We start from the raw sequence: 14337 nt of genomic DNA, 5'->3' as shown, positions 1-14337 counted from the left end.
GTAGCCATAGACAGTGGCTGTTAGAAACCATGCCACTTGGATGTAGTTAGAAAATAATACACAGAGATTTCATGCTGGGAAGAGGGGGCCAGAATCACTTGAGTTTCCAGATTCCAAATGGAAGGAAACCTGTGCCGAGAGTGGTTGTGTAGTGAGGATGCAGTTTCATCTATTCCCCCTTCTGTGCAGTTATAAAAGGCACAAGAACAGGCAGGCCACAATAAAATGCCCCTCAACGCAATTTTTATTTACGCATTTATCCAAATGTTCATGCTGTCTTTTTGTAGCCTGGGCAGCTTACGAAGAAAAGGTTAATGGAAAAGCCCCAGAATCGCATCTCCAAAAGCAAAAATTTATGGGTAAGCAGAAAATAAAAAGATTGCCCAGCATTATTCAAAAGCCAATTGCTCTCCACAATAAAAATAAATTGCATTCTTTTTTGAATTAGATAAGAATTAGATTGGAAGAGCTCTGCATCTTCTATTGGGAGGATATTCCAGAGTTTGAGGGAAACTGCTAAAGGTCCTATAATCTGTATGTTCTTTTGATGAAAGTACTTGAGGTAGGACCTCACCCAGTGACTGCGATTCTCATAGGAATGTAGGCAGCTGTCTTGTACCAAGTCAGACCTTGGGTGCATCTCGTTCAATATTGTCTATGCTGACTGAAATAGGGAGGGTCCTAAAAACAGACATCTCATTGCTCACGGCCAGGTTTAAAAGAGTACATCTTCTACATTTGTCAGAAACTTAGGTTGCCAGGCACACTTCTGTGGGGAAAGAGTTCCACAATCTAGAGGCTACCGCAGAGAATACCCTCTCCTGGGCCACCCCTCCTCTACTGAGGGCAGCAGAACTATCAATAGGGCAAGGGTCTGTAAGTGAGGAGGTGGTCTTTCAAATATCAAGGAACCTAAGTGCTTTAGGGCTTTAAACACTAATGTGAACACCTTGAACTGGGCCCAGAAACAACCTGGCAATCAATGCAGCTGTTTTAAAATAGGTTATGTGATATATAAACTGAACCCCAGCCAGTAATATGGCTGCTGCATTTTGGAGCAATTTAAGTTTCCGAGTCATCTTCAAGGGCAGCCCCACTCAGAGTCCATTGATATAATGCAGTTTGGAAGTTAACAGAGCATGACATACAGTGGTCATATCTGTCCAGAGGGATCTGTAGCTAGAAAAAGCCACTGAGGAAAGCTGAGTCTCCAGTGACAGTGCTTGATCCACGAGCAGGCTGCAGAACATTCCCAAGCCATTGATCATTTGTACATAGGTGCTAAATTGGTTCACATTAAGAAGAGTGAGATTATCGTTGCCTAACATTAAAGATTGGGGCTGAAAGTAACTTTCCAATAGCTATGTGGCAATGGAAACTCAGGCTGCTTCAGAATAGCCCAGGTGCTAATTCAGTGTCGTAAGAACATAAGAAAAATTTTGCTGGATTGGACTGAAGTTCTATCTAATGCAGCATTCTGTCTCCCACAGTGGCTAACCAGATGCCAATAGGAAGTCCGCACATCAGACACATGCTTACAGTTCTTATTACCCTCTTTTGTGGTAGGTTGAGTAGCAACTAAATCATAGAACTGTAAAGTTGGAAAGGGCCAGCCAGTCCAACCCCTTGCAATGCAGGAATCAAAATACAGATAAATTTGGCACAATTTAGATGTCACTTTATTTCTGAGTGAACTGGAGGCAGCCATCCAGTATGAGAATAATCAGAACTTGAACCCACGGCCTTCAGAGATGCTGCCAAGCTCCTTAACCACTGGACCACTTTGCCACGGAGAAAAATATTTTCTTACCTAAATCCTAGATTGTAAAAACAACCCTGGATTATCTCCAAGCCTCTCCAGTAGCATCCTTTTTTTGAGAAAGGCTTCTGTTCGTTTGGTGGTTGGGTGCATGTTAGGCAGAAAATCAACTGGTGTAGCATTTCTTGGCATGAAGATGGAATAATTGGGAATGTTGCACCTGTTGAATTTTTGCCTGTTGTAGATCCCCTGGCAGAAAATAAAGAACAGAGGCAACTGTAATGTAGTTTCATGTAAATTAGCTCCCTAAAGAAGACGTGTGTGTTAAAACCATGTGAATAACAGAATCAAATTTTGTCATTCCGTTCCTTAAAATACTTCAGATCACAGTCACAAGTTAGTAGGCAATGGCTATGTGTTGTTACCATATGATCTGTATAAGCAGGATGCCTGTAACATTAAAGTAATTGGATTACTAATGACCTACGTGAGTTTCAAACATGCACACATGCCACAACTTTTTAAAATTGGTTAATCATGTCATATGACAATATGACATGCTTAAAAGAAAACACTCGGCTGATCACTTCATCTGGGATAACTCAGTATAGTGTGGTTAACAAAATGTTTTGTAGCAACCATGAGTAAATATGTTCAAGACAGTTTTTATAATGCAACCTATGCATGTCAACTCAAAAGGAAGGCCCACTGAATTCAATAGGACTTATCTTCTGAGTAGACAATTTTAGGATTGCACTGTTACCAAATCTCCAGTGCATGATAAATTTTAATATTTATATTTGAAGCACAGTCGGAATGGTACATCTGCCTGCATTATTTTATGTTATCTTTAAAGAAGGGGAGGCAGAAGCATGGCATCTCCTCTGGGATCTGCTGCTGAAGCAATTGCCTCATGGTAAAACCAGCCCTGCAAGGGTGCACTGTTGGTTAGCATTGCATGGATATATCTGCAAGTATATGTGCCTTGATCTTCCCAATGGAAACACAACCCTAGGTAAGCGCCTGGAACCCCTGGAATCTTGCACTGCTTGTGGAGCTTGGGTTGGTGTGTAACAGAATCTTATGAATTAAATTCCAGGGGAGGGCAGAGTTCGAGGGAAAAGTAGGTGTGGCGAGAGGTAAAAGTAGGCAAAGCAATGGATGTGACCCTTATCTTTATACAGTAGGCTGCAGCCCATATATGCAAATATCAGAGATTTCTACACACACACTTCCATTGAAGCAAGGAAGGGATACTATGTATGGCAGGGGTCAGCAAGGTTTTACCTGACTGGGCCGGTCAAGTCCTGCGGAGATCTCTCCGTGGGCTGGATCACGCATGGTGTGATTTCCGGCGCCTGGGCATGTGCAGGTGCGGTTTCCGGCATCTGCGCATGCGCAGATGCGATTTTTGGTGCCGTGGAAGCGAGTCCCCACGCTGCGCTGGTTTAGCGCAGCGCACGGGGACTTGCCAAGCAGGCCGCTCGGTTCGTGGGCAGCTCATGGGCCGGTTAAACTGTCCCCGTGGGCCGCTTGCGGCCCTGGGCCACAGGTTGCCTACCCCTGATGTATGGTTATGTGGAAGTACGGCTGATTTGCACATATGACAGCCTTAAAAGGCTTGTACCCTTCTTAAACCAATGACCTGCTGCAGCTGACCTCAACACACCTCCCGAGAACCAATTACAGTGGTACCTCTGGTTACGTACAGTACTTAATTCGTTCCGGGGGTCCGTTGTTAACCCGAAACTGTTCTTAACCTGAAGCACCACTTTAGCTAATGGGGCCTCCTGCTGCTGTCGCGCCACCGGAGCACGATTTCTGTTCTCATCCTGAAGCAAAGTTCTTAACCCAAGGTACTATTTCTGAGTTAGCGGAGTTTGTAACCTGAAGCGTATGTTACCCGAGGTACCACTGTATTAGCAATAGGCACCGAGGGAAGGCTGTTTCCTTCACCTCCTGCTTGTGAGCGTCTCAAATGCAAACTAGCGGAAACAGAATGCTGTATTGGAAGGACCTTTAGTCTGATGCATCATAGTATTTATGCTCCTTAGCACTGCGACAAGGTCATCTTATCTCTATTAGCTCCTCTTGCGTAACTGACCTTTGGCGGGGTAGCTACCGGCATGTTATCATTGTTTGCAGAGCAGCCTTATCTTTGTGCTGCCCTTAAGTGTACTTTTCTACATTTTTTTGTTTCGCTTTGACTTCTTTCTGCTGTTCATAGAGATGGGGGAAGCCTGGCAGTTCACCACCAGTTATTACCAGACAGTGCTTCCTAAGTAAGATGTTTTGAAATCTGGGGAACAAGTTGGACATAAACCAAACATTGCAGTTAGGGGAACCAAATGCAAAAGAGGACAGAGGTTTTGCAGCTGTGACAACTGTGTAGAATGAATTTTAGCAGGGGCAGCTTGTCTTCTGTATCTGGCCACCCTCGCAGTGTGGGGTGCTCCCATTGATAATACCAACAATCCAAGATACTCTACATCATCCCACCTCATATTTTCCATCCCAGTCCCAGTCAGCATTGCATTGGGCTGCTTTTATGTACTTCTGAAAACCTTGGGGTTTTGAGGCCTGCTGATACCTTGGACCTTGTGTGTGGATGGTACCGTTTTTGGCTACAGAAGGCACCATCCTTGGAGAATAAGTTTGCTATGAACATATGAGGCAGCCTCCCACGAGCTGTTGCCCTCCAGATATTTTGGACTACAACTTCCATCAGCCCCGGCCAGCATGGCTGACGTTTAGGGAATGACATGGTCTGTAGTGCAGAAACATCTGGAGGGCTCCGGGTTGGAGAAGGCTGCTAAATAGTATGATTTCTGAGGTAAGTAGTTTCCTCTTCCTCCTTGATCTTCATTTCTTTTGAATGGAACTTTGCTAATTAGCTGCACCTCAACAGGTATGAAGCGCCTTTAAAAAACAAAAAACGTTGCAGAATGTTTCTGTAACCCTCTAATAATTTAGAAGAGCAACCGGCTGATGCAATCGCCCGCCTGCGCCAGCGCTCAGTCACCAAAGTGCGCTCTCTCGCTCTCCCTCGAGGGAGGCGGGGCCGCGATTGAGCAGGGAACCAATCGCAAGCCGCCGACTGCTATCTAGCTTCCCCGGATGTTACTCGAAGCGCCACCCGGCCTTTAATCTTCCCTTTTCAGGTGACAAGAAGAGACGCTTTTTTCGCTTCCGCGCTTGCTGAGGGGGGCTGCGTGTGCGCCTGCGCTCGGTAAAGGAGGGGGTCTTCCCGCCCAGCGGCCTAACTGCTGCGCCCTTCTCTCGCCGCCATCTTGTTCCTCTCGCTTCAAACCAGCGACTCCCATCCAGCCCCGAAGCGGCCGCCGGTCTCCGCCGGGAAGGAACATGGCGTGGCCGAAGCCGGGGAGAAGCCACCGCCGCGTCCTCAGCCATCCCCGAAAGGCCTCTGGAGCGGCCGGGCGACGCGGGGCTGAAGCGCTGAGGTGAGCAGCCCTGGGCGCACCCGTCACCATGGAGCCGAGCAGGGAGCGGGAGCAGGCGGCCCCTCGCCTCGGCGCTCTCCCGACCGCCTTGCCGCCGCCGCAACCGGAGGCCGACGCCCCGTTCTCGCTGCTGCGGCTCTTCTCGCAGCTGCTGCAGCGCCTCGTGCCGGGCCAGGCCGCTCCGCTCTTCTGGCTCCAGTCGGAGGCCCACGCCACAGGGCTGCCGCCGCTGATCGCCGTCCAGCACCAGCTGCGCCTGGTCGCCTCCTCCTCCTCCACCTACGTGCTCGGCGCTGCAGACAAGGGCTCGCTGCCGGGCCCTCTCAGCGCTGCTTGGGAAGAGCTGCCCGAGCCCCGCTCCGCGCTCTCCAAGCTCCCCGAGATCCTCCAGCAGGTGCATCTGCGCGGGAGCAAGGCCGGGCTCGGCGCGCAGGACCCCGACGGCGGCTACTATAGCTTGGAGGTAGAGGAGCAGCAGCAGCAGCAGCGGGACTCCTGGGCCCCGAAAGACTCGTTGCCTGCGGATGGCCGTGAGGAGGAAGCTCAGGAGCACCCAGGCTCCGGGGATGCCTGCGGGCGTCCTGGTGCGGGGGATCCGTGCGGGGAGGAGGGTCTTTCCGAGGCCCCGTCCGACTCGGACTCGGACATAGAGCAAGATATCCCTGCGGTGACTAGGCCTGCGTGTCCTAACAAACTGATCGATTACATCCTAGGGGGTGCTTGCAGCGGGGAGGAGAGCGATGGGGAGGAAGAAGGCTCGGGCGGTGAAGGGGATGAGGACGACGACGACGACGGGTTTGACAGCGAAGGCTCCCTTTCCGAATCCGATGCCGCCAGCCAGGATGGGGAAAACATTCACTTGTGGAACTCCTTTTGTAGCCTAGATCCTTACGATCCTCGGAATTTCACAGCAGCTGTTCGAACTGCTGGGAACACACCCGAGGAAGCGCCTCCTGTTGAGTCAGAGGAGGTAGAGGATACTTCCTCGTGGACTGAAAGTTCCTGGGAGGAAGATGAGTGGGAGTCCAGCAGCGTGGATGAATCGGAAAACTTGAAATTGTGGAACTCTTTCTGTAACGCTGAGGATCCTTACAACCCTTTCAATTTCAAGGCACAGTTTCAGACTGCAGAAAAGAAAGGGAAAAGTGGCTTGAAAGGACCGACAGGGACAGGCCTTGGACCCTCTCAATGTAGCATCTTACTTAGCTGTCAAGTGCACCTGATCGATAACAGAGACACTGAGGTTCCAGAAAATGTGAAGCATGGTGTCCTTTCTAGAGGAAAGTGTAAGAAGAAGAAAAAGGTATGTTTTACATTGGTTTATTATGCAAGCAGGAGGTGCCATTTATATATGTGTATCCTTCCCAATAGACCTGTAGAGTGGCTTACCACAGAGCTAAACATGGCTGTAGGGGGTTGTACTAGATAACCCTCAGGGTCCCTTCCAGCTCTACAATACTATGATTCTATACCAAAGTAACTTCTGGGAGGCCTACAACGGTAATAGAGAAACTGGCGTTCCATATGTTTTGGACTACAACTCTAATCAGCCCCAACCAGCTTGGCTAGAAGTCAGGGATGATGGAGTGGTAATTGAATGACTTCTGTAGAGGTGCAAGTTCCCCATTACTGAACTATGACCTAAATTACTAAAGTTATAGTGTCACAATGTGGTAATTCCTGGCATAGCTGACTTGTTCTTTCTACTTCTTTGAAATTATTGTTCCTAAAATAGTACACTCTTTTTTTGCCCAGGACTGAGCTTAAAATAGAGTATCAATTTGGGTATCACAAATTGGCTATCATGGGGCCAAGATAAATTTCCATAGAACTGCTTTGTAGATTAATTAATCCTGTGGCTGGAATAAGAATGTAAAATGCCTTGCAAGAATTTGTCTTTCTCTTCCTCTTGCAGCACACATTGTGAAATCACATTTGGGAGCACTGTATGTATTGGGGCATGGGATACACGTTATACCATGTTTCTTAGAAGAATGGAGATTTCCTCCAAAGCTAGCATTGCACCAACAATGCAAGTTAGTACTAAAATTACAAAGCTGCACGTGAAGGGGTTAAATTTGTTTCAAAGTGATTTATGCTTACTTGTCTTACTATTTCCACTTCTGTACTTGCCTTGCATTTCAGAACTTCCCTTCCCTTCATTGCATTGTATCATATTGTAGATTCTGTAAGAATGGGAAGTTGACTCATGGGTGACAGGCTCCATGTGACTGGCAGGAGTTGTGCACCCTCTACTTTCAGTCACAATTCAGCCACTCTGTTTTATCCTAGACTCCATTCTCTCCCCGCCTTCCCTTGATAAATCCCATTGATTTATGTGAAACAAAGCTAGAAATGCTTTGTAGTAATGCAGGTGTGGGCCTCCTTGTGCACCAGTCTGTTCTTTCAAGCCTCCAGTCTGTTTGGGGCTAACAACGATTAGCTGCCATGGCTTTCTGAGGAATTTAATATAATTACTTGACTCATGCTTTGTTTGCTTAATGTTGTTCTGTCACACCTAGCTTTCCTAGGAGAATGCTGTAGTGCAAAATTATTGTTAATCCTCGTGGATACTTAAACTTAGCACTGTTCAATGTAGAAACCTCAGAAAAGAGAACTCTTCTGTGACACATTAGAATGCAGTATCTATCTATGTAGTCATGTTTGAAACAGTCTGTTTTTCTGTAGTTATTTGTGTTGCTCAGCAAAATAGCTAGCAGGTGCATGTAATTGCAACAGAATAAACATTTTCAGGGTCTTCAGAACTGACAAATACATTGTGTGTTTTTAAATAAGGAAACTTGCTCTATTTAGGAATAGGGCAAGTGGCCTGAAGCTAGGACAAGCTGGAACTTTCCATTCATTTAGCTGTGTTGCTATTTGTTTATGCGTTCCCCATGATGTATTACCTTAAAATTCATTGTACAGTTACAACAAAATCAAGATAATTATCACAAAACTTCTGTTGTTTTCTTTATTTAAAAGGGAGTATTTATAATTAGATCAAAATTCTATTCTAGGCAATGGCTATAACTTTTAGTTTTTAATCCTTCTTTTTCTCCAAGTAGCTCCAGTTCATGGTTCCTCCTAATTTATATTCTATTTCATTTATATTATCCTGTATGATAGGTTACACACAGAGAGAGTGATCAACCCAGTCTTCCCAGGCCTAGTTTTGGAGCCTACACTTGTTTTTTCTGACTCCTGTTATAATGCGAGGGGGTTGGACTAGGTGAAGGATGTTGGACTGGGTGGAGACATCTCTTCAGCTAACCCTGCTGGCATGGCACTCCTTGTTTCACCCACCTTCAGCATCTCTGCCAGTGGTGACATTCAGAAAGCCCCAAAATGGCATTCTGGCTACAGAGAGGGGTTGAAGGGCATGACAGCATTTGACTGATTTAGGTGTGAATGCAACACCAGCTTGTCATAACAGCTTGTCTGTCCCTTCCACTTCTGTTCTGAGCCAAGGTTGGGATTGCCTTGCCCAGCTGAACTTTGATATTAAGGATTGCAATACAGTTAGGAACTAAGGGATGTTTAGCAAAAAAAATATGCATAATAATTCATGGTGTCTAGATATACATGGATTACCTTTCTGTTAACCAAACATAGAATTTCAGAAATCCCTGGAGTGGTGAAATTACACATTTTAACTCAACCTTCCCTGTAAATCGCTCACAGTGACTTCTCTCAAAACAAATTCAACCCCCTTGTGTATTTCTTTCTAGTGACACAGTAAACGAACAAGGATCTGTGTGCAATATATACCTTAATGTTACATGACCTGGTAATGGTGCCCTGGAGGATACCTTGGAATGATGTAAATGGCAAGAAAGCATAAAGCAGAGGCAGAAGCTGATGTAACTATCTAGGATTCTTGTGTCTCACTTTTTGACTGAAGATTATTATAAACTTTAAGGGACCTGATATTATAAAATATGTATGGGTGTGTATTACATGCTCTAATCTTGACAGATTAAGGAATTCAAGTATTAAATTCATAATTTCTAGCTGTAAAATTGCCTAAGTAATAGTTGATTAAGACTGCTTAACAAGCAGTATTTGCAGTGCTGTTTAAAGAGAAGGGGGAAAGGGCAAGCAGCCATGTTAGTAGAAATCCACAAGTAACACTAGGGTAATAACGTTATTAGGTCTAGTTAAATGGTCACAGTAAAGTAAAAACCTTTCAGATTAATACAAAATATTTATCAGAATGGGAAGAAAAAGACATTGCTTAGCAAGATGAAAAAGCCCTAGTCTGCACAGCAGTTCATAATAATAGACTGATTCCTTTGATGTATCTTGGACAGCCATACACAGTGGTACCTCTGTTTAAGAACAGCCCTGTTTACAAACTATTTGGTATAAAAACTCCGTAAAACTGGAAGTAGTGTTCCCGTTAGTGAACTTTACCTCGGTTTACGCACAGAAGCCGAACAGTGGAAGGGCACCGGCGACGGGAGGCCTCATTAGGGAAAGCGTGCCTTGGTTTAAGAATGGCTTTGGTTTAAGAATGGACTTCTGAAACGGATTAAGTTCGTAAACCGAGGTACCACTGTAGTCGTAAATGTTTTTAATAAATGGTCTCTTCTGACACAGTTGATTCATACTGGCCTTGGAAGGAGACCAACATTCGAGATTGGTTCTGTGTGTTCGTCTATAGTGCTGTGAGTGCATTTTTGTCAAGCTGGGGAAAGATTTCATAACACATCAGAATTTAAATGTGAGCTTTGCTGACTTCCATCATATGACGTCTGGAAACTTCCTTCATAACTATCTGCAAGTTGGGTAGGTGTGGCTTGGCCAAAATGGCCTTGTGGATCAAATGGAAAGACCCGGCAAGCCTAATTAAAACAGCAGGCCAGCGGTTCAGTATTGTTCATGGCTGCTATCCACTGTGCCCCTTAACCCACAAGTACTGATCTCTTTAATACACATGAAAATGAATAAAATGTATTGCACAAATGTCACAGTTTAGTCCTCTCACCTAGGTGATAAATACTTCGTAACTGCGTATTTATGTTTTTCCTTTACTGTGCTTTAAAAACAAATGTAGAATTAAAATAGATGCTATTTAAATGCAAGTTGATTATTTGATCTAACTTTGTCTCATGTAGGTGACCTTCCTTGAAGAAGTTACTGAGTATTATGTGAGCAATGAGGAAGATCGGAAAGGACCCTGGGAAGAATTTGCACGTGACGGGTGCCGGTTCCATAAACGAATTCAAGAAACTGAGGCTGCTATTGGATATTGCTTAACAATGGAGCACAGGCAGCGAATATTTAATAGACTCCAGGAAATGTTGTGAAATTATGTTTTCTAGCACCTTAATAAAGTATAAAAATAAAAGGGTAATGCATTTTAATGACACATGAGCTTCTTATTAAAATGGCAGCTGCCTACATGATGTAAAAGTTGGGGGGCAGTAGTAATTTAATGCTGCATCTCAGTACTCTGCAACAGATAATGCTGTATGTGTATGGATGCAGGCTCCATTTGGTATCATCAGGCATGATTAGTGCATAACTGTTCCCTTCTAAAGCCAAGTGTATCTGCTTTGGCAGAAGCCAATCCAGAGATGCTTCTCTCTGCATGTGCAAAGAGTGCTCTCTCACATATAAGACAGACAAATGTATGAGTGTGGATTTTTTGCACTTTTTAAAGGGGAAAATATTTTGAAGTATATTTATTGGGTTTGGAACCCATCAATGCAGTTCTGATTTAAAGTTTGCATATTGCAGTCTATTCTTTTTTATTTAGAGCTTGTGTATAATAGAAATTGAAAATCTTATAATAGTACAGTGGTACCTCGGGTTGCAGACGCTTCAGGTTACGTGAATTCGGGTTGCGCACCGCGCCGAACCCGGAAGTACCAGAACGGGTTACTTCCGGGTTTCGTCACTCACGAATGCACAAAAGCACTGAAGCGCAACTCATGTGTGCACAGACGCGGCGCTGTGGGTTGCGAACGTGCCTCCCACACGGATCACGTTCGCAAGCCGAGGTTCCACTGTATTATCATTCTTGAATCAAACATTACCCATCCTATATGTATGTATTTCTCATACAGTCTCTAATGTTCAAAAAGACAAGAATGATACATGTTTGTTACATCTTTAGTTTTAAAGTATTTGCTTGTTCCAAGTCATTTGCAATAATCTGCCTCTCAAACTGTACCATACTTGTCTCTTATGATCAACAACCTGAATTTAGGCTGCTGAAAGAAGGTAACTGTAGTGTCACTCTGAAGAATGGATTGCTTAAATTCTAAGACAGTTCTGCTTATACTTCTTGGACAGTGCCCAGCTAACACATCCTGTTAGTGCAAGGAATTCTGCTTATATAATAGGATTTTCCCCCCTCCTCCCCCACCTGCACCTAATGCCACCCCCAAATTACTTTGGAGGGTTGGGGGAACCCCTACAACAGATTTAGGGGGCAGTATCATTGGCACAAGTGGAAATTCTTACACTGATGGGACTGTGACATAGCATTCTTTTGGCTACAACCACAATTCATACAGGCACCTATAATCAGCTGAGCACTGTGGAAAGAATAAAGCAAGATGTTAATTTGATTAGTGTCTGCTCTAGTACACAGATATATCTACACTCATAGTAAATAGGATTTAGTCGTTAACAATTTGTAATTCCCGTCAGCTATGATGTTTACAAAAAAATCAGTATTAATGCAATTGTTCACAATAGCATCATAACTGGTTGTAAGTCTAATTCAGCAGCTAATTCTTAATGCATTCATGTGATTTGGGATGCATCACGTTATGTAGCTATTGGTCAAAAATTCTGTTTGTGTTACCAAGAGTTGGATGCATGTTTGTATTACAAACAATGACTTCGAGGCCTAGATAAAATAGCTCAGAGTCCAGAGATTTTGGAGTAAAGCTCAGTATGCTACTCTTAATAGTACAACTAAAAATAGTGCTCTGTTCCTTTTGATTTAAAGCCACACAAACATTAATTGGAACCATTTTGCCCTATTTATACCCTGAACTTTTTCAGTTGTAAATTCTAATTGGATAAGCAGTTCTCTTTACAAAAATAAATCAATACAATACACATGGAGGGAGGTGTTTCTGATACAGAGGTATTTCTGATTTTTTATAGCTTTCATTCACAGTATGCTTTATTTTAGACAATGCTTATTTTGAAGTGGTATTTTTTAAGCAGGTTGAATTGTCAGCAATGGCCTGCTGTAGAATTTCATTAATCGATCTGGATCTGTGCTATGACTGCAATCCTGTATACATTTCCCTGGGACTAAGTAAAATCTGAACTCTGGATTAGGCTAAATGAGGAGGGGCAAGGGAATCTTTCTCTTTTAAGGGCTGCATTCATTTGGAGGTAATATCGAGAATAGATGCTAGTAATATGTGTAGCCTCCCCCTTTTCTCTAGCAAAGTGCATCTCCCATCTCCCTGTGTTCAGCTCATTACAAAGTGGCAGGGTCATCTTTCTATAGATTAATGATTACACTGAAAATAGAAAATCTTCCCACTTTGATACTATTTTAATTAATGTTTTTTACTAGTCACCTGCAGAATACTGGGTAGAAATGAGATTCTGGTTCTCAATTTGAAGCCATAAAAACAGGACAGCAGACTTCCTGAAATAGAATTAGCCCATTCTCTTTCTTTAGAAACATTTAATGGTGCTAAATGTGGCAATGAAGTATGCCTTTCAGCTCGTTTTTTTTCTGAACAGCAAGTCATGAAAACCCACTACTTCTAAAACTTTAAATCAAAACCGTAATTGATCAGAATTTTATTTTTATATTGTTTTAGGAAGGCAAAGTTAAGAGCCAGATAACCTTTCACTTTATACAGATTTAAGTGAATTTGATTGTATCTCATTGGGATTTTATATTTAAAGTTATATTTCTGTATATAATAAAACAATTTCCAACTAATCTGTAAAAGTAATAAATACTTTGCAAGCTACTTTCCTGTTGTCTGGACTATTGATATATAGCTCCTGTAATGGAAGAATGGGGGCAACTGGTGGTTTCAGAGCTGTGCAGTATTACTGCCATTGCCTGTGGAAAAACACATATACTATACAATATACTGTATAAAAATTAGTATTTGGGAATCAGCACAACAGCTTATTTAGTATTAAACAAAGGCTGGTTGATAACGAGTGTGTTATTAAGATTGGTTCCGTTCATTCCCTCCCTCCCTCCAATTGATTGGTTGTGTGGGACCTTCAGCTAGGGCTTGCTTTCCCTGGGCATATATCCCAACTGCTCAGATGGCTTTAACATGGATAAGTGGGATAAAAATGTGTCCTGTCCTCTATGACTCTCTTCCTAGGCATGCCACTTCCAATACCATGTTGTTCACTTTTCTCCTCTCCACTAACCTGCCCATCTCTGATCATATCAAAGAAGAAGCAGTTCAGTCTCCTTGTGGCAGTCATGTTGTGAGCACTGCCTCTGAAGAGGTGGGGAAAACAATGAATCTGCTAGTTAAGCCAAATGAAATGCTACAAAATGTGCCAATAACTCTTTTAAGTCCTCTAGAAGGCATGTTAAACTTAGAACCAGTTTAGTACAGTGGTCCAAGTATCAAGACTAGGAGCTTGAGCCGAGTTCCAATCCCCACTTGGTCAGGAAGCTCACTGGGCAACCTTGAGCTAGTCACTGCCTCTCAGCCTAACCTACCTCACTGGGATTGTTGTGAGGATAAAAGGAGAGGGGTGGGGGGTGGGAGATGCATGTATGCCTTCTTGAGCTACTTAGAGGAAAGGTTGAGACAAGATGACCCTTAGGGTCCCTTCCAGCTGGACAGTTCTATGATTCTATAATATAGAAGGAGCTTTAAATTGACCAAAGTAGCAGAACTGAGATCAGCAAAAAGTCTGAGGTTTAGGAAATTGTTTCTATGTAGGAATGGGCTGATTTTGGAGTAATTCACACTGTATGTGTGTGTGCATGTGTGTGTAATGAATTACACACTTGGATTTGTAAGAGCATATTTGTCATGATATCCAGAATAGGTTGCTGAGTGTACACTGATGGCAGACTCAGGTTTGCTACGATGTAATAATAATAATAATAATAATAATAATAATAATAATAATAATAATAATAATTTA

The 14337-nt window shown here is 43.5% G+C and overlaps 1 protein-coding gene and 1 long non-coding RNA gene across 2 annotated transcripts in view; both read left to right on the top strand.

Moving 5' to 3' along the window:
* LOC310764401 overlaps positions 1 to 14337 on the top strand; it is a 468487-nt gene that overhangs the window by 241748 nt on the left and 212402 nt on the right. The gene's annotated exons all lie outside the window — the stretch shown is intronic.
* On the top strand, positions 4788 to 13181 carry PPP1R15B (protein phosphatase 1 regulatory subunit 15B). The gene is made up of 2 exons (XM_083618209.1): positions 4788 to 6523; positions 10341 to 13181. Exons 1-2 carry the CDS (start codon positions 5249 to 5251, stop codon positions 10530 to 10532), a joined length of 1467 nt encoding a protein of 488 aa, XP_083474335.1. The 5' UTR covers positions 4788 to 5248; the 3' UTR covers positions 10533 to 13181.

Source organism: Podarcis filfolensis, assembly GCF_964270895.1.
Source record: "Podarcis filfolensis genome assembly, chromosome: 6".
Classification (NCBI taxonomy): Eukaryota; Metazoa; Chordata; class Lepidosauria; order Squamata; family Lacertidae; genus Podarcis; species Podarcis filfolensis.
This window is presented reverse-complemented; position numbering and strand designations above follow the sequence as displayed.

Bases quoted from the DNA above. Each gene is read 5' to 3' on its own strand.
- PPP1R15B (XM_083618209.1), top strand. From the start codon at position 5,249: ATGGAGCCGAGCAGGGAGCGGGAGCAGGCGGCCCCTCGCCTCGGCGCT. The intron at 6,524-10,340 runs GTATGTTTTACA...TGTCTCATGTAG, and splicing joins AGTGTAAGAAGAAGAAAAAG to GTGACCTTCCTTGAAGAAGT.